This window comes from Megalopta genalis, chromosome 2, assembly GCF_051020955.1.
Source record: "Megalopta genalis isolate 19385.01 chromosome 2, iyMegGena1_principal, whole genome shotgun sequence".
Lineage (NCBI taxonomy): Eukaryota > Metazoa > Arthropoda > Insecta > Hymenoptera > Halictidae > Megalopta > Megalopta genalis.
Genome location: NC_135014.1, coordinates 38,169,062 through 38,193,628, shown reverse-complemented (window position 1 = coordinate 38,193,628; position 24,567 = coordinate 38,169,062). Strand labels below are relative to the sequence as shown.

Sequence of the window (24,567 nt, the reverse complement as noted above, 5' to 3'; positions counted from 1 at the left end):
CACGTGTTATGTTAGAGGTCGCTGGTGCAGAGTTGTTAATGCAATTAGGTTAATGTATTATGTAGACAGTTTCTGGTTGACAGCAACTCGATGTCTGTTTGTCAATATTTACGTTTTACCGTTAACTTTCTTTATGAAATACAAACAATGAAAAACGTAATCAATCAAAATGATGGCTACAACAAATGAGTTTGGTCCTGATTCTGGTGGCAGAGTGAAGGTGAATATGTTTCAAAAAACGACGCTTTGTACGCACATTCTTTCCTTATCTTACTAACCTACACGCTATCAAAACATGAACATATTTTAATGTTTGAGTATGTGAAATCTGAATTAAGTTCAAATTTTGGATAACAAATTATGATCAGCGTCTTTCTAGGGTGTCACGATAGTGAAGCCTATAGTGTATGGTAATGTAGCTCGTTATTTTGGTAAGAAAAGAGAAGAAGATGGGCACACTCATCAGTGGACTGTTTACATAAAACCATATCACAATGAAGATATGTCAACGTATGTAAAAAAGGTGCATTTTAAATTACACGAGAGCTATAACAATCCAAATCGGATCATGACAAAACCACCATACGAGCTCACCGAAACTGGCTGGGGAGAATTTGAAATAGTGATTAAAATATATTTTCATGATCCAAATGAACGTCCTGCGAGTATATTTTTAATTATATAAACATTGATTAGAAACATATACTAATTATTATAAATATAATAGGTGACTATATACCATATATTAAAGCTGTTCCAAACAACACCCGAAATACAATTGGGCAAAAAGAGTTTGGTTTCTGAATTTTATGAAGAAATTGTGTTTCAAGATCCAACAGCATTTATGCAGCATTTATTAAATTCGAGCAAACCCATAACTTTAGGTGTTTGGCGCCATAACACAGATTGTAAGTATGCATAGGAATGATTTAGTTTAATGTATATGTCTATATACAAAAGTAATTGGTTACATGCTTAGTTGAAGCTAAAAGGGAATCCATGATAAAAGCAATAATGGAGGCAAGAAACAAAATAAGATTGGAAGTAATAGATCTAAAAGAAAAATTAACGTTGGCAAAGGAGACAATTGCAAAATTTAAGGAAGAAATTTCTAAGATTTCAAAGGCTGGTGGAGGTTTATCTGTTGCATAAATAAATTACTTAACCATGTGAAATAAGATGTACATAATCCTATTACAGTGATAATTAGAAGTTTAATGAAGTTATTGATATTATACCTTTCCATTAATATAAAATTTTATTATGTACTAATAAATTGATTAAATCTGTAATAAATATTACAGAAATTTGCTGACAAAACTTAACATTAAATTGAAAAATTATAAAATTATTATATTTATAGTAATGTCAGTGCAATCTGTCATTCAAAATGTATTAACGAATTTTACTTATCAATGAAAAATCAATTCAATAATATATGTATAATCATATACAATACCTCAATTAAAAAGTAAATACATACTACACATATGTATGCATATATGCATACATGCCTGTATGATGTACAGGGACATGCGCAATAAAAACTCGAAAATGGTTGCCGAAAACTGGTAAAACTGTATACAATAAACTGCAATAAACTCTTCTGATCAGTGATTCGTTTTGTCGTAAGTTTCTTTGCGCTTGTTGATACACGTTACTGTCGGCGTTAATATATTTTCCTTGAATATTAATAAAAGTTATTGATATTTAATCACGACCTTAAACTGTCAAGTGATGCTCTACTTGAAAAAATTAATCCATAGTAGATTGTAGATGATGTAAATTTGCGGGACTTGGTAGTAAGAAGATCAGTAATGTTTGGAATAGGAACACTGTTTGTACCGCTAGGCTCGGTCAAGTGACTCGATATAAATTAGTTTTCGATCATTCATATACGACAGTCTTATTTTTCTATACGGGAAATGAACGCAGAGCCTAACTCAATCTCCATTAAACCGTAAGCGCTTTTATTTTGATCTTCCGAGTAATATCGAATTGATAGTTCCGGTTCATTTCAAATATTTTTTGAAAGCATATGACCACGCCATCGTGTTGAAGAGTTATGCAACGATAGATACGATCATACCCGGCCGGCTGACATATACTAGAATTAGTACCTAGTTTCAAGCACATATTCAATATATTATTCCTATTTCATTGATCCGTCAATGACGGATCCGTCTTGAACAGATCAAAAGTTGAATCAAATTTGAAAGTATTTCAAGTACGCAGCTCTTAAATTAATTATAGGATCATAATCTTTCCAGATTTAATGATACGAAGGACTTAAAATTAATTCCTATTTATTTGTTCGATTTATTAGTTTAGGTATCGAGATTGCAATCGGTGGACTAGCAGCAGTGGGTGCAGGATTTTTTACCAATCCAATTGATGTGATAAAAGTACGCCTGCAGTTACAGGGGGAACTAGCAGCACGTTATTCATACAAGAAAATATATAAAAACACTTTACACGCAGGCTATCTAATAGCAAAACATGAAGGCGTGCTTGCTTTGCAAGCAGGTATTGTACCGGCACTTTATTTTCAAGTGGTGCTCAATGGGATACGGTTAGGTATATACAATTGGGCAAAAGATCATGAATTTATTACTAACAAAAAAGGAAACACTGCTGTGTTCAGCACTGTAATAGTAACTGGAACGTGCGGATGTATAGGAGCAGTCCTTGGCAGCCCTTTTTACATGGTAAATGAGTGTTTTTACTTCTTATTCTCATTATTTTGTACACAATTAAATCTCGTAGATGACACATAAGTATCATGAATAATCTCATGGCTAATTCACAGTGTACATTGATGTGTTGACGTAACTGGATATTTTATTCATAAAATATTGTATAAGCATGAGCTAAGTTGAGTTCATTGTTACAGCTGAAAACACAATTACAGTCGCAATCTGCGCAAAGTATAGCTGTTGGTTATCAGCACAACCATGCAGGCACATGGTGCACTTTTAAATCTTTATGGAAGGAAGGTGGAATTGCTGCGTTATATCGTGGTTGGTACGCTAACATACCACGCCTTTTCGTAGGCTCCGCAACACAATTAACTGCTTTTGGTCTGGCTGCAGATTGGCTACATTCAATGCAAGTAAGTATCTCAAATACCGTGTAAAAAATGCATATTAGAATGTTGTTTGTTTTCCGCAGGTACTCACGGATCAACCAATACTATTAACGTTTGCAGCGTCTTTGATTGGTGGTAGTTGTGTTGCACTTACTATACAACCATTCGATGTCTTAGCGACAAGACTATACAATCAAAGTAAGTTTGTACTTATTTATTTAAATAATATGAAATAGTTTCGACAATATGATTTGAAAGCATATGATTATACTGGTTACATTGACTGTATAGGAGTCGAACCAGGCGGTAAAGGTGCATTGTATAACGGTCTTCTGGATGCACTTATTAAAATATTTCGAACAGAGGGAGTAACTGGTTTATACAAAGGACTTTTTCCGACATGGATGAGAATAGCACCCCATACTGTACTCTGTTTAGTATTTTATGAAAAGCTAGATCAGTTGTATGATACATTTAGGACTAATGTGACTAAAGCTTGATTGATTAGAACTGTAATAAAAGCTGAGTAACGTAACATAAATACGTATACAAGCAGAGATGCAATGAAAAGTGCTAGATTTGTACTATTTTTCGTCGGATTTATACAATACTAGCTTTCATCGCATCCCTGAGTATACTGAGTATACTTTGACTTTATAATCTCAATCCTCATGATACTGTGATAAAGTAAATAACATCAGTGATAGAAGCACACGATATTATCAGATTCTCCTAAACAATTTTGTGCCCTTGGTTTATTTTTTCATGCCCTAATTGTGTTATAATTAATGTTTTCATACATGGGCGAGTATGACGCCTCTTTGGAGAAAAAGTGAAACTCGTTCGGGGTTCGTACAGCAGCAATAGGGGTACCGGTAAAACACTCAAACTGATAATCAAAATCAACTGTCGGTACTTTGGCTGACAGCTTGAGCGTTTTGCTATTACTTATTGGCGCTGTACGGACCTCGAACTAAGTTTTACTTTTTCTTCACAAGAGACGCCACAATCGTCCATGTGTGCATATTGCAAAAACAAATTTAAGCAGCTCCTTTGTAATTCATCATGGATAAAACAGATGATTAGTAGAAATATATCCATAATAGTAGTTAAGTATATCTATAAATATGTTACATATGATTAAATAATTGCATGTGCTGTACAGTCGTTGCAGATAAGTGAAAGTAAATGCTTCATAGATACATTATTATCGAGATAACGTCGAATATATTATGAAGCGAAATAAAATAAATTTCATTTTATATATATATATATATATATATATAGCTTGTATACAAAAATGGACAATTTGGGAAAAGGAGATACGATTATTTGTGTCTTGCGGCTCGTTTCTATAGTTACCGATTGTTAACAACTATAAAAACGAGCCGTAAGGCTGGAATAATTGTATTTCCTCTTCCCAAATTATCCATTTTTGTTTCCAAGCTAAGCATCAATTAGGGAGAATGTACTGTACGCAGTAATGAGTTTTATAATTCGATAGTATATAATGATTAATTATTTAAATAATAAAATTTACAAGATTTTCAATTTATAGCGATAATTTAAAATGTTTGTCTTTATATTTATGTATAAATTTACATGTACATTTACAGACTGATCTGAATTTATCTATTTATAATTTCAAAGTTCACGTATTCGCCTATTTAATGAATCAAATAGATATATAAAATTTATTTATAGTTTAGCAGTTTTCATATATCTCACCATATATGAACTTGTATATAAAAAAGTGTGGTAGAAAAAATTTTTCATATTCCAATTTTGTTTGATTTAAAACATACGCCTGGAATTTGGTCTAGAGTTAAAGCCTTGATTTATGGATGCAGCAACATCCATTGTACATCTTCCCCTCGTTTCCGGTAAATATATCCTAATAAAGTTAAACATCACATTAGGTATACAGCATTTTCTGATAAGTAAACTAGTATTTAATATATGATTGGTTACCTAATAATTTGGCCCAAGAATATAAGAAAGGCAGCAAATAGTAGAAAAGTGTATGGCCCTATAATGGTTTCAACTGTTGGAAACATCATTCCTACTATGAAATTTCCACCCCAGTTAAAGACACTACCCAGTGCCATTGCTATTGGTCTTGGGCCAACGTCGAATAATTCAGATCCAATGAAATATGGTATTGGACCAAGACCAATCCCATAAAAAATCACATAAGCCAGTACAGCTATTGTACATATAGCTGGCATGAACGTTGCTGCATGCTACGGAAAGACAAAATAATTGTTTTATCCTTATATAATCCTAAATTCTACTGCTTTTTCTACTTACAATTAACAGGATAGATACGCATAGAATTATTAAACATCCGAGACATAAATAAGTACTGGTGAGTAGAACACCTCTTCTGTTCAAAGATGACATTACTGGTACTGATATAAGAGCCATCGCGATATTAGCCACTCCGGTTCCAAGAGTAGCGAGTTCTGCCCCAGTTTCACCGAGTCCGGCATGCAAAAATATAGAATTTGAATAGTAGAAGACGACATTTATACCACTCATTTGTTGTCCAAACTGTAATAAACAAACTAAAAACAATGGAAGCTTTAGACATGGATCCTTCAAGATGCGTTTCATGGTCCAAGGTTCGGCTGTTGTTTTCATTTCTATTTCTTGTTGTAATTTGGCAACTTCTGCTTGCAAAAGTATTACATCCATATTACGTAGTCTACTCAGCTCTGAAATGTATTGAGCCAGTTGTTAGAATCAATGTTTGTTTGTTACTACAGGAATACCAATTACATACTGACCATCTAAAGCTTTTTGTTTCTGCTCTTTAATTATAAACAAATACTTTGGACTTTCAGGTAAAACAATACATGTAAGTATTAAAGCAAATATGCATAGTGGAACAAAGGCTGCCAGCATATAATGCCAAGAGTTTGTGGTCCCCAAGACAGTTTTGAGTCCAGCAATTTGTCCCAGAAACACTCCACACGTAACTCCCAGTTGGCATATTACTCCCACAGCACCACCTAATCTAAGTGGTGCTATTTCCGCCATATACATTGGTACTATACTTGTAGCAAAACCTCCAGAAAGACCTGAAAGCTCTGTGTTGTTAACATATTCAATGGAAAACTATTATATAAAACATTTTAAAACTTACCAACAACTAATCGTCCTGCTAGGAGAAGTTCAATCGAATTTAATTTACGTATTAGAAAAAACATTAAAGCTCCTACAATACCAAATACGTTCCCAATACAAAGAGTTGGTTTTCTTCCATATCTGTCTGCTAACCAACTGGCAATAAACGAACCAGTAACACCGCCAATAAGAAAAATCGAAACAATTGTGGACCAGATTATTTTCAGGCTATTTTCAGAAATGTCCACCTCGTATCTCTCTTTAATATTTTTATTGCAAAATTGTTCTATTAACTGGAATATATATACATACATATAAACACATAATTCATTAGATTTTGTAAATGTTATACATTAGATAATCATAGGAATTAGAAACAGTTTTTCTGACAGAAATGAGTATTTAAAATTATTGTATAATAATAGTACTGACACTTGCTGCATTGTTTACTACTCCAATATTAAATCCTGTAGGCACCGCAGATCCCAGGCAACATGTAATGCCAGCTAATGTCAATATCATGGTCCATCCCCCCGAATCCTAAGAATATTCCAAGTTGAAATGTATTTCTTGAAAATAATGAAAAAATGAAAGATCAACAGTATAATGTGCACAAAATCGTGTATTAACTGATAACCAAAATAAATGAAAGATAATTTTGTTTTCAAATACAATAAGAAAATAAAAAATAATCTAACACCCCTTAAGACCAGAGTCTTGTTTTTCCTAATTCGCGTTTATCAAAGAATATGTGTGAACATATTCATTATACAAGTATAGTCTGATAAGATAACAGCAGCTAATATTATTGTTTGTATCAAATTGAATATACATAATGTACCAATAATATTCTCATACATAGTATGTATTTAATTGAAAATAGTTACATCTGCTGAGAAAAAGAGAAAGGAAAAATGGAAAAAAGAAGACAAATAGATTTGTATCTGGTATTAAAAAATTAAAATGTAACAATTAGAAAACTCAAAAATGTCAAACAATTGAATAATAATTATGCATACCGATCTTTCGTTTCGATCGTCGGAGATGGATTGATGCTGATGTTCAGCATCCGTGAGTACAGCTGCATGACTATCTATAATTACGAGGAATAATAATTACATTTCGATGTTAATCGAGGGAACAACTGTCGCTATTCTCTACATATTATATAGTAATATCTAAACTGGTATCTGCTCCTACAAAACATCTTTTCCTACGGATTCAGTCACGAATACTAGGTCAATATCTCATCGTAACTGAAACTATTCACCCGACCAAAGTCACGATACAGGGGCAATTTTTTAAAATCTATTACACTGAACGGTATGTAAACAACAACGAAAAAATTCTCGATAAACATTACCTAATGCCATGCTTTATACAGCACGTGCTGCTGTCATGACGTCATCAGAACGATAATGATAAGTAGCGCATTACATAGAAGAAAGTGTACTGCGACTACACCTACGAATATCTATATATGTATAGGTATATAACCATATATATGATTGTATGTACATATACGGCAATGTCAGGGTTAGGGGTTGGGGTTGGGTTAGGTACACACACAAGTACAGGTTGGAAAAAATTGTGGCTGTCGTTGATGTAGTGGTCAAAATATTTATATTTTCGAATTAAGACACTCTTCAATTTCAGTAATAGCACATAAGTTTCCGAAATCTACACGATGCATTGTTTAAATGAGATAAACATTTTTTTCCATTTGTGTTACAATCAAACATATTTTTGCAAAAAATTTTTGTACACATTGCTTAGTAAACTAGTCCTTCTAACAACTCACTAAAATTCACATTGTTTGGTTCAACTTTAAAAATGTTATTCTGTTTTAAAAAGTGTCCGAATATTTTCGTAACCTACCGTACGTTAACGTATTTCTGCTACGAGGGTAAGGTAGATCTGAGTTACCTCTGGGTTACTTATACTACAGACGAGAGATCCCTCGTCTGTGCACATACTTATGTACTATTTTTCCGTCCTTAAAAAATACAGCTGTAAATAAAAAAAATTGGCAATAGAAAAAGGATTACGAGATTGAAATTATCATTAGTTTCTTAGGTACCTATTTCGACATTTGCACCCTTGTCAAATTTTATATTGAACGAGTACTAAAACATAGTTAAAACGAGTTCCTTAAAATATAGTACGTCTACGGTAATCCGCAAGTGAGTAATTTTCTACGTATGCAACAGGACTTTGAACCGTCTATGGTGTGTAATAAATAAACGCTGATACACGTATTTAACGGCTCGGCGAATGCAGTTTTGAATTATACAAAAGAAATCAGAAATGATTTTCATTTTGATACAAATAGAATTATTAATACATCGGTTTCTGTAGCTTCCGTAAATAGAATAGCGAAAACCTTGACGCGCTGACGGAAGTGCGATACATAACACTTTCGTGAGATAGTTAATATTTACATTACGAAAAAGAACTGTTGTCTGGAAAGAAATAGAAACAGATCCAAAATTACAGCTTCGTATCTTTCGTTTTCGATTGCTCGTCATTTGTTACGTTCATCTCATAAAGCTTGATTAATTATTAATGTGAAATTTGACGCATCCAATTGTAGGTAAGTCGAAAATCAATGAATGAATTGTAATTGTGAACACATTGACTGTATATACGGTGTCATACAATTAGTGACAAATTCCGCACGGATTAAAATTAAATGATCGGGAACAGCTGCTCTATACATATTTCGAAAGACTAACAACACAACTTTAACCTATAGTTGCACAACAATTTTGTGATTTTCTGAAACAATTGTTTACCGTATCGCATACTATCATGATAACTCTCGAACAACGTGGCGCGGTAGTGCATAGAATGACACGACCTTAATTTACGATTAATCGTTTTATTCGTAATTGTAAATATTGCGTATGTTTGTTCAATATAATATCCGAGGCTAATGAATAATTATTTAAATAGATCCAAATATTTGCACTTGATCGTTAGAAACATGTTATTTTTTTGTGAAGGTTAATCGAATCTTGCGTAGCGTGATGATGATTCTTCCGGAATCGATCACCGTTTCTGAGCTTCTTCGATGTAACAGCGGTAAATAATGCAGAACAATGTGTTTACATACCTTCGTAGTCGTGCATATCCTATCATCTATTGATGCAAGCACTCGCGCGTCGTAATCTAAGAAAATAAACAGATTATTGCATTTTCGGCAAATACTTGTTGAAACTTCTGCTTAAATTTGAATCGAACGATCTTTACCGAAACTCGTCGCCACCAACGAACTACGACTCTATTATTGAAAGTAATAATCGATCGATGAAAGTCGAGCTTAATGTTAATTTGTAACTGCAGTAACTACACAATTTTTGCGGTAATTACACGATCGCGTTCTTAGGATATTCGCTCTTACAAAATGGTATCTTGACACTTTAGTTACCGGAAGTGCAACAGATATCTTGTACTGGAAAATTTTGTTTGTATATGCAATGATTATATATCTTGGATGTATTCTGCTGATCGGTAAATCGTAAAATTTGTGCGCGGTGTTACGTGTTGATTCAATGGTATCTTTTTCTTAGGAATCGATTACTTGACATTTCGAAATTCGTTCGCATATTACTGATACTTACTGTTTACTCGAATTGAATGCGCCGAGTTCAGCAGTATACGACCACGCCGACCGTTTCGTCGCGCTGCTCACGAACGACTCAGAGAGACTGACTTGAAGTATAAGTGCTGCGCGAATCATTTTAACAGTCATTACCTCCTCTGTTCCGTTCCGTTCCGTTCCACTCCGTTCCGTTTCACTCTGACTTCAGCCACGGCCACAATACCCGTCACACATTCACGCGGCATTTTCCCACCAAGAAAGAATCGGCAATGCGCGTATCTCATTCATTTGAATTAATTAATTCTAACCTTGACTGACTACTCTCACACGAAGTTCGCGCAAGACAGATAAACCTTGCACAAAGCTGCGTTATTCGAAAACAGACAATTTCTTGTTTTCATTCTTATCAGTCAGATAATTTTGCAACCCAATTTGACCATGACATTCGCAATTCTATAAATCAGATAGAGTTTGCGTGTGTATTTTGTGTTTACAGCACGAAGAGAGGCGAGTCTTGAAACGTAGAAATGAGTGAGCGCACACGTTATCCAGACTTTCAGGCAACGAGCCACACATTTTCAATGTGAGCTAGACCTAGACGTATTACGACTACATTCCAAAATAAATGGGTTATCGGTACACCTGTTATTTGTTATCTATTGTTTCGAGTGGGATACGTTTTCACTATATGTATATGTTCCGCGTTTGAAAGTTACTATCAAGGATATTAGAGTATCGAGAGTACATTATAATCGAATTTATTATTATAAACGTAATAATTTTGTGTCTTGCCGGATCGTATTATATTATGTTTTATAGTTTATGTTTTTTAATAGTTTACTTAACTGATACGAATGCGATCTTTGATCCGACAGCACAACTATTCATGTAACGAAAAACACTACGTATAGATAGTAGATAGAAAAAGAGAAGAAATAGGAAGGTATTTGTCGTATAAGAAAAGCGACATTTCTGACGGTATGCTATCACTATCACGGGGAAAAATTTTCCGTCGCACTGCAGGAAGTGCAGCGAGTGTGACAGTCAGTAGTAATTAGAATACGTTCTATGCACTATCTGCTTTCCGCTGTTTTATTCTAAAGTTACAATTGCGACGCTTTCGATCTGAGCAATGCATAATATTTGGTCTCACAATTCTACAGCAGCGATTCGTTACGTAAACCACGCACAAGAACATCATTTTATTTCGAAGATCGAAGAACAAAAGTAAATTGATTCGTCTGCTAGGTTGAGTGCGGGCGTTTCGATCCTGAGCCCGATCCCGATCTTGATCACAATCTCGTTCACCATCCCAAGATCCTGGATCTTCGCGCTTTTCGCGCTTACACAGCACCATTCAGAACACTGATTTTGTAAGCCGAGATTTATCACAGTTTTCTCAAACATTTGATTCTTTTGTTCGAACGATTTTTCGTTAAAAAAGTATTCGAGTTTATCTCGGACTCGTAATTAAAGACGATACACAATCCGTTGACTGTGGTTACGCAATCAATGGAATTTAGGTACATAGAGTGCCGAAGAACCCGCTCGGAGTACAAAGACCCGTTTTATCATCGCTCGTTTCTCGCAACGTTTTTCGGAAGATTAGCCAAGTTATTTATTTGGAAAAAAATGTAGGAAATTAAAGCCATCAATGCAATCTCAAAGAAACCAATTACTCGTTCAACAAGGGGTTCACGGTCTCGCGCGACCTTCGGGACCGTCGCGACCGTAGATAGTGAGGGAAGACTTTGTTTCGTCAATTTCAATGAGAATTCAGCTGTCCGTGAAACATTCGCGTGTCTTCAAATGAGCTGTGAGTTACTTCTGTAATCTTCATCGGGTACAGTTCATCGTGGAATGTCGTTTTCCTCTAATCTCGAGGCTGAGTGCCGTCAACAACGGATACCTGCCGCAGCCGCACCATTGCTGAAATCATCCGTGTCCAACGACCACATCATCGCTCCCGCCAAATTCAATTGGTTCACTAGCTTCGCCTGGCACAATACCAACACTAATGAACGTGGATTATCGTTTGTTATCATATCATTATTCAATTTTCTCAGTTCTCTTAATTTTCTTAATTTTCTCAGTATGCCCAGTTTTCTCAGTTTTCTGGGTATCGATCATCCGAAGAAACTCGTTCGCCTTGAAACCGCAGAGTAAACGTTAGCATGCATTGCAAATATTAAATGAAAACGAATAAAAAGATAGACCAAGTATCGGAACACTCACCTGCCGCTGAGTTTTTGTGCACTTGGTATTTTCTGGCCAGTCGCAGCGGTCCTCATTCCAGTAGAGTCCTGGGGGGCACGAGTGCTCGGTCACACTACCAAAATTGCATAAATAGTACTTGGTGCAGTCTTTGTTGTGTGGGATAAACAATCTGCCGTGACAATCGTCGGGCGGAGAGATGGCTGGTCGCTCGTCCAGCTCGATCTCCACGACATCGTCGACGTCGGCAATAACGGAGACGGTGGTTGAGGAAGTGGAGGGCAGGTGAGCTGGTCGGGATGGCGTTGTTGGTTCCCATCCCCAGCTTGACTGTTCGGCAGTTGTTGTCTCCGTGCTAGATTCACCCGCGTCGATCACCATTGAATCTAATTGAAACACAGCGTCTATTTATAACTCATCGTCGAGCCAATATCACCTGTGAGGATCGCGGACGAGTTCGTATCTTACCAGTCGTGATCGAACATAATGGACCACTCGGGTAGTTCCTCAGGACTCGATTCATGGTCCGTAGAAGGGGACTCGGTTCGCAGCCGCATCTATTCTTGAAGTCGTCGAGATCGAGCGCCCATATCATGCCGCCAGCCAGACCGAGATCTCGTATCAATTCCGATTTCAGCTTGATCTGCTTGGCGTCGTCAAAGCTGACCCATTGGTCACCTTTGTACGCGTACGGGCCGATACGTCGCTCCTTGTCCTCTACCACGGCCCAGCCTCTCTTCAGAATTCTCTCACAAATCTACAACAGACGTACCAGTTTTTGGATAATTCTGAATAATTCTGAATGATTTTGCAAAGATCTGCACCGTTTTCCTGAATTATGAGACACGTCGCAGAGAATCAGAGTTTCTTTAAATGATAATAATGACTTGTAATTCGAAAAAAGGTTCTTTCATATCCGTGTCCGGTAATCGGTGGTTACATTACTTCGTAATAAGACAAAAATCCTCTGGCTCTTGTCGCTTCGCCAGCCTCGCCTCCGCCATACGTTGGCGCATTTAGCCCTCTTTGACTCCTTTCGGCCAGAGAGAAAGATTGACCGTACAAAGGGGCGCCCATCACGAGCTTGTTCGCCGGTGCGCCTTTTTCCATCCAGTAGTGTATGGAGAAATTCTGAAAAGGACACGATAAGATTGCAAGCGTGAGAAATCCTGCGAATACGATTAACCGTATGAAGTATCGATTGTAGCTGCGAAACATTAAAGCGTACCGCGTTAAAGGTCGGCTCCCAGTCGTTGCCCAGTTGATAGAGTGGAGCTACGTGGCCGGTTTTCTTATCCCATTGGCCGTGATAGTCGTAGGTCATCACGGATATCCAGTCTAAATATTTAGCCAAAATGGGCACGTCGTAGCCTTCGTCGATGACGCGTTTGCTTGGCGAAACCGCTGCTGATAACAGCAATCCTTTCGGCTGGAATGCCTCGCTGAGCTCTCTGACCAAGCTCGCGAAAGCTTCCTTGTCCGAAGCTGGACCCTTTCTGCAATCTACCTGCGGTTTAAAAATCAACGTCAGACATACTCTTATGTATAGGGAGTGTTCAGGAGTTCGATTCCGTTATCAGATTTACAGGTTTACCTGCCAGCACACTGGGTATTCCCAGTCCAAGTCCAATCCCTCGAATTCGTACTTTTCGATAAACGCTATAACGTTCTCTATGAATCGTCGCCTGGCAGACGGCGAATTAGCCAGGCGACTATACTTGTCGCCAGCTGAATCGTTCCATCCGCCGATAGCCATCAGTACTTTGATTCCTTTAGACTTCAATGCAGCTATCCTCTCATAAAATTCTACAAAACGAGTCACGTTAGAAACAAGGACGAAACGATTTTTGAAAGAGCGCAATTGCCTATGCTGATTGATTTACTGTTATCTACGTCAGCCCACGAATCGTGCGACTTGATCGTTAATTGCGACCCGTCGAGCACAGCAAAACCGTAAAGAACGTGGGTGCACAGATCGCTGTCCACGTCCTCTGGCAAGAATTTACCGCCCTCTTGACGATACCAGGCCCAGTTCGTAAAGTAGCAAATCACTTTAAACTCGTCGTTCGCCAGATGTTCCCTCGACGTCGACGACGGCACCGTGATCTCTGGAACGGTGCTCGATGACATGGATGTTGGTCGAGGGTCCAAATCCTCCTCGTTTATCGGAGGTCTCTCGGCTGCGAGAAACAAATAAATCTGCATAATACACGGTCGAACAGGTTTTCGGCGATTTTTGACCATTTTTTAATCGAAGTAGTTCTTTAGAGGTCTTTAAACTTTCAAGAAAATGTGTTCTCGCACGGTCGTGTGGCGTTGGCTTTCGATCAAGTTAATTAGGGTCACTTGCCTGCAAAGATAGAGTCTAAGTTGGGAAGGTTGAACAACGATCGTTACGTCAACGCTTCGGGTCTCTATTGTTTCGTCTCGACGTATCCGCGACGTATTCGCGGCGTATTTGCGATGTATTCATGACGTATTCATGGCGTATTCGCGACGTATTCGCGGGGTTTCTTATTTTCCTAATCAGAAAATTCATTATCGGGATAACTACGTTGGTCCTCATTCTCGGCAGAGACAGCCAACACCTTCTGAAGAGCGTGCATCAGCGGATGAGGCCCTTCTCCGCAACGACCTCGGAAATCGTCCAGGTCCAGAGCCCAGACCATTCCACCGCCCAGTCCCGTATCCCTGACAAACTGAGCCTTTCGTGCAATCATTTCGGCATCGTCGTACCCAACCCATTGATTGCCCCTGTAGGCGTATGGACCCATTCTGTGCTCGGGGTCCTGTACAACGGTCCAACCACGGTTTCGTACTCTGTCGCATATCTCATAGTACGCTAGAAATCCGGCCGCTTTGGTAAACTCTCCAGCTTGGCCCGCGCTGCCGGGGACATTCAATCCCGTTTCAACGGACGGATCGTTCATCGAGAACGTCTGCCCGTACAGTGGCATTCCTAGAACCGAATCGAACCGAATAGTTTAATTTTTGATTCAAAGTTTGTTGTGAAGAATCTAAAAGATTAGCTTGACAGCCTTGTTGTATTAAGCGTAGGTTCGAAGCAACGCACCCATGACGATACTGCGACGCGGCGCGCCCTTCAAAATCCAATAGTTGATCGAGTAGTTTGCATTGAAGTAATAGTAATCGTCTTCCGGGTGATAATAGAGCGGCGCAACGTGACCGGTTTTCTTATCCCATTGACCGTGGAAATCGTAAGTCATCACCGCAATCCAGTCTAGGTATTTGGCCAGGGCTGGCACGTCGTAGCCCTCGTCGATCACTTTCTTGCTCGGCGAAACGGCAGCCGAGAGCAGCAAGCCCTTCGGCTTTAGTTCGCTACTCAGCTCTTTCAGCAGATCTGCGAATCCTTGCTTGTCGGAGGTTGGACCCTTCTTACAATCAACCTGCGAAAAGTAATAAAAAATCAATCGAATCGGTTGTGCGCAGACAACATCTTATTCTGATGATTGCGAGACGTTCTAAGTATCGAATAGTTATGGTCCGTTTAACATTGAATGTTCTACTGACTTGCCAGCAGACAGGGTACTCCCAGTCCAAATCTAGCCCATCAAAGTGATACTTTTCGAGAAACTGAACAGCGTGTTCGATAAATTTCCTTCTGGCGGTCGGGTTGTTCACCAATCGACTGTATTTGTCTCCGGCCGAATCGTTCCACCCGCCAAGCGCCAGTAACACCTTCAGACCCCGTTTCTTGTAAGCGACTACCCGCTCGTAAAAATCTGTTCGAAACAAATCGAAACGAATCGTCACGGATCATTTCAACTGAGATGTTACAATTTCTTACTTACGGTTGTCATAGTCGGCCCACGAATCATGGGCTTTGATTGTCAGCTCCGAATAGTCGAGCACGGCAAATCCGTAGACAATGTGCGTGCACAGAGTGTGATCGATATTTTCGGGAATGTAACGGCCGATGCCTCTTCTATACCAGGCCCAGTTGGTGAAGTAGCAGACAATCTAACAGAAACGATTTCAAGAGAATGATTGCTGCCATATTGCGCGGGAGATATATATACGCCATATCGAATTTTACCTTATAATAGCCTGAAAGCGGAGAGACTTTTTCAGGATCTACGGTCGCAGAGGATAGAGTGGTTGTACTAGTCGGACTAGTTGTGCTTGTGGAGGTAGACTCGTTGACCGGTTCGTCGACCGATCCAACGCTCGACGCCGCAGAATCCTGATCCTCCCCCGATTCGTCATCCTGGCAATTAGCTCGAGACGGCCAATCGCATATTCGAGTATTCTTGTTAAAATGCAATCCTGGAGCACAATGGAAGATCTCATGGCGTCCCCACAAGCAGGCTCGATAGCTCTCGCAGTCTCCAGGAACGCTGGTGTAACTACCTGGAACGCATGGCTGCAAAGAAGAAGGAAACGATCAATCATCCACGAGCCTACTTTGAATCGTATGCCCTCGTATTATGTATGCATCATATACATAATGTATAGGACATGGAATAATAAGAAGACTGCTCACGCTGGATTTGGCGTTGGCAGAGACCAGTGCGGCGTTTTTTGCAGGTTTTTCGATGCAAGGGTTTTTGAAGGCCCAGTCACACATGCTTCTCTTGTTGTTCCAGTTAAGGCCTGGGCCACATTGTTGCGAAATAAGATTCCCGTTCACGCAGACCAAGAAATTCGTGCAGGAGTTCGGATAAGGGTAATACTGGCCATGCTCGCAGGCCTTTTCAGAGATCCCGTTGGGAATTTCAGGAGTGGTTGGTTTCCATGTCGACGTCCGATGAGTGGTGGCCCTCGAAGTTGACCAAAAAGATGTCGTTGGTCTCTGTGTGCTGTACGTCATGGTAGTGCTGGCAGTAGTGGTAGTGGTAGCACTAGTAGCCCAAGACGGTTGCTGAGTCGAGGAATCTGCAAAAGAGATTAAGCGATACAAACAAAAGCATTGGAATTATTTCGTACGGAGTTATACTATAAATGTGCAGAGTTTCAGCTATCGTCCATAAATATTTTTTTACCCTCTAAAGAGTTGACTTGGTACAGATTTTATTTGATCATGAATCTTTCGAGATTATCAGGTGCAAGAGATAGAACTTTTGCACAGCAGTTACTTATCTCAGACGAGATAAGACGAGATGAGACGAACTATGAAACGGTCTGTTGATGAACAGCGTGTGTGTAAGACGACCTTACCAGGTGTCGACTGACATTTCGCAATAGCCGGCCAGTCGCAGATTCCTCGGCTGGTGTCCCAATGCAATCCGGGCGCGCATTGTTCGCGTCTCAGTTCGCCGAGGACGCATCTAAAGTAATTGCCACAATTGGCTGGGTCTGCCGTGTACTCCCCAGTATTGCAGGACGCCCCAGGCGTGGATGGTTCCCCCGGTTTCCTCGTAGTCTCTGTAATCTCTGGTGTCGTCTGCTCGCTTGGCGGTCTACGCAATTGGGTTTATTGTGGTCATTGATTCTATTTAAGATTCTATTTAAGAACAATTTTTTTGTCTGCTCGATCAGCTGTGCAAAAATGCTAGGCGTCGTACTTGATCGAGGTCCAAGTCCATGATGTGCTGCTTTGGGTGGTGGATTGGGGCGATTTGCTCGTGTTTGGAGTCCAACTTGGCCAGGTTGTGCTCTGGGTCGTAGAGCTGGACCCTTGCGACCAAGACGGCCAGGTGGTCGACACAGTGATCGGTTTAGTCGTCGGCTTGATCATCGGCGTCGTGGGTCGAGGAGTGTCCTCCACGGCATCGCTATGAGTAGTCAGGGTCGGTGGTTGAGGCGTGACCGGCTCGGTTGGTCGGCGACAGTCTTCTATGGTTTCGGTTTTCAGACGACCTACAAAAACGAGAACGATTGTCGTTCTTTCCTGGTATCTATAAAGGATGGCTAGCAGAAGACACTCGTCTGATTAGCTACCCAGTGCCCGATTGATTGTCCTCAAAAGATGAAACGGCTCTGCGCAGCAACGATTCAAAAAGTCGTCCAGATCAACGGTCCACAGACTAGCGCCTCCATAGCCGTTTTGCAAAATGTACTGTCCCTTCGCGAACACGCTTTCTTGGTCTTCGTAGCCGACCCATTGGTCCTTGTAATAAGCACTTGGGCCTGGCCCATGTTTCCATCCCTTGTGCTTCAATCTGTAGCAAATTTCGTAATAAGCTAATATGCCGGGCTGCCTGGTGAATTCTCCGGATGCTCCAGGTCCGGTAGCAGGCTCGCCCAATCCGGACAAACGTTCGCTGGAAAGTCGATAAGTTTGACCGTAAAACGGTACGCCCATCAATAACTTGGATTTCTCCGCGCCAAGACTGATCAGGTACTCCATCGTGGTATTCTGGAAAAGAAAACTTTGAAAACTTGATTCGATCTAGACGCGAATCGACTCTCTACGATCACTTACGACATTGTAGAACGGATTCACATCGGTAGAAGCGCCGAACAGAGGCGACAAGTGTCCCGTTCTTGATTCCCAGGCCCCGTGATAGTCGTAGCTCATGACCGACATAAAGTCTACGGTGTCCGATATCTTTCGTACCTCGTAAGATCTGTCGATCACCTCTTTGTATCCGGACAAGGCCACGGCCAACACGAGTTTAGGTTGCTGTTGCTCGAACTCGTGCTTCAATTCCTGCAGAAGCTTGGTAAAGTTTGGTTTGTCGGAGTCGGGGCCCTTCCGACAGTCGCTTTGCCAGCATTTAGGATAGTTCCATTCAAATAAGAGTCCGTTAAAGTTGTGCTTATGCAGGAAGCCGATGGTTGCGACGACAAACTTGCGACGACTGGCTTGGGTGCTGATCATGCGAGAATATTTGTCGCCGGCGCTGTCCGTCCATCCTCCGATAGCCAGCAACACTTTTGATCCATTTATCTTGGTTATTCGCTCGTACAAGTCTGCAAGAGTTGCAATAATCTCATTAAAATTGTCAGGTTTTTAAAAAAACAATTGGAAACCCTTGAGAATTGTTTGACTTTAGACTACTTTAGACTCAAATTATAAATACTGTGTTCTATGTCTGCCCAAGGATCGAACGGCTGCAGCAGCAAGGTCTCCGGATTTAGGCCACCGAAAGCGTAGACCACGTCGGTACAGAGCCGCTGATCCAAACGTTCAGGAACGAATTTTCCTTCCCCTTTACGGTACAGGGACCAAGAGGTCACGTAGCAAACTACCCGCGGACCCTTCATCGTTGAAATCTCCAAGTGCTGCGGCTGCATTTCCCTTAAATCCGTTCCGAGGTCCTGATCCTGATCACGATGATACTGGCCGGGTGTACAAATTTCCGACGTTGCTCTCACACAACGACCTCCCTTAGGATCAAAAAATCTTCCGATTCCGCAGCTACCGTGATACAGAACACCTATCGGAAAAATAATGGCCAACTCATATATTTCCCGTCGATGTTTGCTCAGCGAGCGAAGTATGAGCTCGTGATGATCTATTACCATCATGACAAGTGTAGAAACCGGAGCAATTTTCAGGATCGCTGACGGCGCCGTCACGAGAACATTTCGTATTTGCTTGTGTCTCGTCGTAAAATCCTATCGACTCGGATGCTGTGTTCAGTATAGGCCAAGATTTCCCACAGATACCCTGCAAGAATACAAAGTATCACCCAATTATCGAGTTATCACGGAAAATTGTCGAGCTCCTCGGCGAAAGCATCGGGAATAGCAGACGGATTAGCAAATGGATTAGCAGATGAATTAGCAGATGGAATAACAGACGCGCGATGGATTTCATGTTTTTAGATTTATTTATTTCATGTTCCATACCTGAAAATCGTCCAGATCGAGAGACCATACAGAAATTCCACCAAGTCCGACCGATCTCGCGTAAGCCACTTTAATCTTCACCGCCAAAGAATCATCGTATCCGATCCATTGATCTCCACGTTTTATGTAAGGTCCTTCCTCGTCCCTTCCAGAAATCCACTGATCGTTCTCCAATTTCTCGCAGACCTTGAAGCGATTACAGATAAAACTAGCAAAGCTAAAATATTTTTCCTTGAGCCTCGGTCAGCGTTAACAGATCATTTCTACGCCTCACTATGCCGATTGGCTCATTTCTCCGTATAAAAAAATCTAACGATCCGATTAACCAATGTAGCATAATGATGCGATGCACAACATGGGCGCGAACAAGGCATAGGAAAAGCGTAAAAATGTCCTAGCTTCAGCCGAACAAAAAGTCTTAAATAAAATGAATCCCTGATCAATTACTTCGAAATAAGCCAGTTTGCCGTTAGATAGATTTGTGTAAACATCTTGATTCCCGGGACCAACAATTGGCGCACCAGTATCGGTAAAATTTCCAAATTTGAGCGTGTACCCTTGTCCGAACACAGGCAGACCTAAAATGATCTTGGATCTGTGATCGCGCGGAATCCGATCGATCCACTTGTTCATCAACCGGGCCACATAGTTCAAGGGGGCTGGGTGTAGGGCCAATTTCTCCCGTCGATACGGCGGGCTTTCTCGCCACGCTCTCACAATAATCAGATCGGCTATGGAACTGATCTCTGAGTTGATCGGATCTTCTGGCCTCTGCGCCACCGCTAGAATGTACCCGCGACTTGTCAGAGACTTTTTAACAATCCTAAGAAGCAATTCGAGACCGTTTGGATTCTCCGACGAGCTCTCCCAGTCGATCTCCACTCCGTCGAGATCGCGATCGTCCAGAAATCTCAAGATAGACTCGGCCAGTTTCTCACAGTGCAAAGTGCAACGGTCTTTTACCAACTGGGAGAACAATTTTCCTCTGTTAGCCGACGAGATTGAAACGAGTACCCGCAGTGCCGGATCCTTCAATCGGTGTCCTGTTATTGCTCTGTATCCACCTATTTCAATTTACTCAGGTAAATTAACGGAACGAGAACAAGTCACACAAAGTCGCGTTTCGTTCGTTATACTCTGTGTGTTCACGAGTTACCTTTGATCTCGTTGTATTCGTGATCCATTGAAACGATCTCCAGCTTCTCCGGATCTGAAAAAATTTTGTTTACCTATGTTATTTGATTTATTCGATCGCATCGAGTCTCTGGACCTTTGAACAATGTTCGATTTTCGAGTTCGTAGGTTTGGCACGTCATTGTACAGCATATGTATACTCCATTTGATCCAGAGACTGGCAGAAGTTTAAGTGAATTTTGTTGACTTGTTCGGTACCTAAGGTGGCGGCGGCGTAAACCAAATGAGAACATTTGTGGATTGGAATCGATTGCGGAAATAGGGAGAACGGTTCCGTTCTATGAACTGCTTTCGAATCTAGATGACAGACTACTTTCGGCTCAACGATATGCTGCGTTCTTGTCAGGGCTGGTGGTACGAGAGGCGCAATCCAAATTGATTCGTGATCAAGACTGCTGCTGACGAAAGGAGCCTCACGATGCTCCACGGCGTCTCTCAACGGCACCCTTCCGTCGGACCTGCAATAGGTTCGCATACAATAACCGCAATATCAGTGTATCATATTTTTAAGATATCGCCTATGGAATGGCACTAACTGTTTAATTTTCTCCAAGGGTGGACTACCGGGCCGAGGACCGACTGTGTTAAAAGGCAGAGCCTCGACCGCGTCGCGGAGCGGGTATCTCCTCGATCCGTATTCTTCGTACTGTTGATGAGGGACGGATCCCTCGACAGAATTGTCTATCGTCGGCGGATTCTCGACGCGTCCACTTTGAAACGAAGACAAATCGATTGTCTCGTTCGGACTTTTATTCCAAGGTGGAGGCGGCGGTGGCGATAGCAGCTCACGAGTCGATATGCGGTGAGAGGGTCCTGCGGCCGTTAGGCCTGCCAGGATCAGAACAAGCACCGGTATCATCTGCGGTCAGAGAAAACTGGTAAACATCATTGAGGAAATCAACTTATATGTTATACGTGTGTAATAAATCATGTAGCCTATGTTAATTAAAACGATGTTGCAGAAAGTCTAAATTGAATAAATAATTTAATCAGCGTTGATCGAGTGAACAAAACCAATGAAGGAGCAAATGCAGCACGACGTTAGCGATATTGTGTTGGACCAGACTCAATTAAGCTGGACAACGAACTATCCGGACAAGTATAAACGAACAAGAGATTAACTTGCTAGCCGGAGTAATAAACGTGCAGATAATTAATTGTCCGGTGGATGGTGGCCAGTGGCCAGTGGCGAACGAAGAAACTTAAGACAAGTCCTGTCTTGTCGCGAAGAACACACGAGCATGTAATCGCTGAACCGGAAATAAAAATACGGAACAAGATATGTTCTCGCTGTGGCAAGTAACCTCTGTTCCCCGATAATCGAGATCAACCAAGATCAATCATAACAGTGTCCCCAACCACTTCGCTGCGACCTTTCCCGCTAATTGATATATTCTCGGTCGTGACTCTGTTACAACGCTCGAGTCATTAATATTCATTGCGTGACGCTGCTGCGGTCGGTGGAACCAAAACGTCGAGAGGAAAAAAGAAAGAAAGGTTCTCAATCGTGAACACCTCATTTCCCTGGACCTTGACGTTGGACCTTGCTTTTCAAGGGTTCTGTCTCTTTGGCGAACAAGCTGGCCGTCGTGTCGATCGTCCACAAAGTTCATATTTATGCCCATCGCCGTGCGCTGATTCATCGAGAGGACAGAGACACGTTAAGCACATAAATGATGCTCGATGATGTCTCCAAAAGTCATTAAAAATGCTCGACTCGTCTCGAAGGCAGAAGCAGCGGTCAATGCGACAAAGAACAACCTTAGCCGGTTCATCGTCTCGTCCTCGGTCGTTCTTGCCAACGCGACGCAATGCAACGCGATGCGATGCTTACCGTCAAACATACCAATGAGATCCATCACTAACTCGGCAACGCTCGATATTCTCAAAGATGGATTAATAACAAGACTGAACATTCGGCACGTAGGGAAGAGTCGGTCCAGACCGCTGGTAAACACTTGAATATGTGGTGAACCGGTATATATTTACTTTGACAGTTTTACTTCTTCGAGATCAAATTTTTGTAGAACTTCGTGTAGGCCAAACGTGACCATTAAAGGGAGCACATTTAATGCTGGACACTGGCATTCCGTTTAGAAAAATAGGGAGAGCGAAAGAAAAGTCATTGAGTTCTTTTGATGCGCTTCAATATTTCCAATCCTCGCTATGTTACTTAAAAGCAATTCTTTTGCATGGAACTGTTTCAAGTCAGTAATGCACCCAATAAAAAGAACGCTAAGAAAAACGGCAAGAAGAAAGGCTGCGAGACCGCGAGATAGAGAATGATAACGACTGATAACGTAAAAGAAAACGAACCTTGCCTCGAGCGAGAAGCGGATGGGACGTTCTCCCGGGGAACGCGTCCGGGTTGTGCGATACGAATGTCCGTGGTTGATCGTTGGCGAGAAGCGGACAAAGAGAGCCGAAACGGAGCGTTAATGTCACCCGATTCTACTGCACTGAAGGATGATTGAGAAGCCGCGATCGACTACCGATCCAACACTCTCCACTACCACGTTTCTCCTTCTTTTCCTCTATTACTCTCTTCCTCTGTCCCTCTATTCGGTCTGGTTGTGAATCACAACGGGAAATCGAATTTTGAATAGCAGCGCGTTACACCACCCGCTTCGCGGGGATGGCTACCTTGCATGAATCTGGTATTCCGAACGCGCGGGGCGCCCATATATATACCTACTCCGTCGTGGCCGGGGACCCCTCGACCCGCACCCTACGCGGACCCTCTCACGAACGTCCTTGACCACGGGCAGAACACGAGAAGAACCGTGTCGTGTACGTACACGAATTCCCCCTGGCGGAGGTGAGGCCGTCGCGACGCACCGCTTCGATACCACACCACCACGGTGGCGATACTCTTTTCCAGTCGTTCGAATCTTTCAAGCACCCGATCGCTGCAAGACATTTGCATAGCCCATACTGTGGTCCTCTGGTTCTTGTACGCATTTTCTCGACTCTCTACTGTTCAATAACGAAAACGGTCCCGATGGCTCTGTCTCTTTTTCCGCGTTCTCTTCCTTTTCTTACGATTAGTTTCATTTTCAGCAGACGGAACAAAGTAACGGTCTCTGTAACGCGAAGTATAAGTTAAAACAACTCATTATACATATGTATATATGTCCTATACAAAAGAAAACATACATGTACAATCCTTCTATCCCTTTAGTAGGGCCTGCTTAACGCCTTCCTTGCTTCATCAGAATTCAGAGCAACGAAACCATGCCGACTTAGCGCGTTCTACACGAAAAGAGAAAAAGACAGATGGTACCTGTATATACTCGACAAGTGTCAATGTTTTACCAACCAGCAGAAATAAATTGCGATTGAAAAGTATCAAATGATATCCTAATCGCATATGCATGGACATCCGAAACTTGGATATCGTAAAACTGCTCCATTGGAAATGGTGATAGGACCCTTACGCCGCTGCGCTGCTTGTTTGTAACATGTTTAATGACACGCGAACGCATCACTATCGCTCCCGAATTGACACACCACCTTCGATAATTATGGGAGATTGTATTTATTCATGAGTCGCCCACGCAGAAATGGAGAACGATAA

The 24,567-nt window shown here is 41.2% G+C and overlaps 4 protein-coding genes across 10 annotated transcripts; 2 read left to right on the top strand and 2 right to left on the bottom strand.

Annotated features, from left to right (window-relative positions):
• The first annotated feature begins 32 nt into the window (after positions 1-32).
• Gas41 (YEATS domain-containing protein 4 Gas41) lies at positions 33-1,617 on the top strand. 2 transcript variants are annotated; one of them, XM_033478806.2, is made up of 4 exons: positions 33-220; positions 380-622; positions 728-908; positions 980-1,617. In XM_033478806.2, exons 1-4 carry the CDS (start codon positions 170-172, stop codon positions 1,150-1,152), a joined length of 648 nt encoding a protein of 215 aa, XP_033334697.1. In that variant the 5' UTR covers positions 33-169; the 3' UTR covers positions 1,153-1,617. The 2 variants fall into 2 exon arrangements, with proteins under 2 accessions (XP_033334697.1, XP_033334696.1); XM_033478805.2 differs by having other exon boundaries at positions 36-220; positions 380-661.
• Positions 1,618-1,649: 32 nt separating this feature from the next.
• On the top strand, positions 1,650-3,629 carry LOC117225329 (solute carrier family 25 member 35). The gene is made up of 5 exons (XM_033478804.2): positions 1,650-1,960; positions 2,327-2,708; positions 2,894-3,112; positions 3,172-3,286; positions 3,380-3,629. Exons 1-5 carry the CDS (start codon positions 1,926-1,928, stop codon positions 3,586-3,588), a joined length of 960 nt encoding a protein of 319 aa, XP_033334695.1. The 5' UTR covers positions 1,650-1,925; the 3' UTR covers positions 3,589-3,629.
• A 1,003-nt stretch (positions 3,630-4,632) lies between these two features.
• On the bottom strand, positions 4,633-9,998 carry LOC117225295 (solute carrier family 2, facilitated glucose transporter member 1). Of its 5 annotated transcripts, XM_076519312.1 has the most exons (11): positions 9,841-9,939; positions 9,333-9,388; positions 8,096-8,227; positions 7,581-7,681; positions 7,237-7,310; positions 6,650-6,757; positions 6,237-6,510; positions 5,878-6,171; positions 5,399-5,805; positions 5,060-5,331; positions 4,633-4,982 (listed from the first exon to the last, which is right to left on the bottom strand). In XM_076519312.1, the coding sequence occupies exons 4-11, from the start codon at positions 7,588-7,590 to the stop codon at positions 4,883-4,885; spliced, it is 1,539 nt and encodes a 512-aa protein (XP_076375427.1). In that variant the 5' UTR covers positions 7,591-7,681; positions 8,096-8,227; positions 9,333-9,388; positions 9,841-9,939; the 3' UTR covers positions 4,633-4,882. The 5 variants fall into 5 exon arrangements, with proteins under 5 accessions (XP_076375427.1, XP_033334639.2, XP_076375428.1 ...); XM_033478748.2 differs by lacking the exon at positions 7,581-7,681 and having other exon boundaries at positions 6,650-6,786; XM_076519313.1 differs by lacking the exon at positions 7,581-7,681.
• A 565-nt stretch (positions 9,999-10,563) lies between these two features.
• On the bottom strand, positions 10,564-23,655 carry LOC117225293 (putative chitinase 10). 2 transcript variants are annotated; one of them, XM_033478744.2, is made up of 25 exons: positions 23,307-23,655; positions 21,527-21,849; positions 21,189-21,448; positions 20,953-21,006; positions 20,244-20,860; positions 19,797-19,982; positions 19,467-19,614; positions 19,025-19,381; positions 18,424-18,914; positions 17,940-18,357; positions 17,564-17,858; positions 17,217-17,458; positions 16,543-16,934; positions 16,096-16,422; positions 15,851-16,019; positions 15,570-15,781; positions 15,109-15,445; positions 14,590-14,994; positions 13,919-14,215; positions 13,630-13,841; positions 13,264-13,542; positions 12,981-13,166; positions 12,504-12,792; positions 12,057-12,421; positions 10,564-11,969 (listed from the first exon to the last, which is right to left on the bottom strand). In XM_033478744.2, exons 2-25 carry the CDS (start codon positions 21,847-21,849, stop codon positions 11,871-11,873), a joined length of 6,960 nt encoding a protein of 2,319 aa, XP_033334635.2. In that variant the 5' UTR covers positions 23,307-23,655; the 3' UTR covers positions 10,564-11,870. The 2 variants fall into 2 exon arrangements, with proteins under 2 accessions (XP_033334635.2, XP_033334636.2); XM_033478745.2 differs by having other exon boundaries at positions 23,312-23,655.
• Positions 23,656-24,567: the final 912 nt, after the last annotated feature.

Bases quoted from the DNA above. Each gene is read 5' to 3' on its own strand.
- Gas41 (XM_033478805.2), top strand. From the start codon at position 170: ATGATGGCTACAACAAATGAGTTTGGTCCTGATTCTGGTGGCAGAGTG. The intron at 221-379 runs GTGAATATGTTT...GCGTCTTTCTAG, and splicing joins ATTCTGGTGGCAGAGTGAAG to GGTGTCACGATAGTGAAGCC. The intron at 662-727 runs GCGAGTATATTT...TAAATATAATAG, and splicing joins ATGATCCAAATGAACGTCCT to GTGACTATATACCATATATT.
- LOC117225329 (XM_033478804.2), top strand. From the start codon at position 1,926: ATGAACGCAGAGCCTAACTCAATCTCCATTAAACC. The intron at 1,961-2,326 runs GTAAGCGCTTTT...TCGATTTATTAG, and splicing joins AACTCAATCTCCATTAAACC to TTTAGGTATCGAGATTGCAA. The intron at 3,287-3,379 runs GTAAGTTTGTAC...TTGACTGTATAG, and splicing joins GACAAGACTATACAATCAAA to GAGTCGAACCAGGCGGTAAA.
- LOC117225295 (XM_033478746.2), bottom strand. The intron at 5,806-5,877 runs GTCAGTATGTAA...AATACATTTCAG, and splicing joins GAAACAAAAAGCTTTAGATG to AGCTGAGTAGACTACGTAAT. The intron at 5,332-5,398 runs GTAAGTAGAAAA...GTCTTTCCGTAG, and splicing joins GCGTATCTATCCTGTTAATT to CATGCAGCAACGTTCATGCC.
- LOC117225293 (XM_033478744.2), bottom strand. From the start codon at position 21,849: ATGATACCGGTGCTTGTTCTGATCCTGGCAGGCCTAACGGCCGCAGGA. The intron at 19,615-19,796 runs GTATGGAACATG...GTATTCTTGCAG, and splicing joins TCGATCTGGACGATTTTCAG to GGTATCTGTGGGAAATCTTG. The intron at 16,423-16,542 runs GTGAGCAGTCTT...TCTTCTTTGCAG, and splicing joins CTGCCAACGCCAAATCCAGC to CCATGCGTTCCAGGTAGTTA.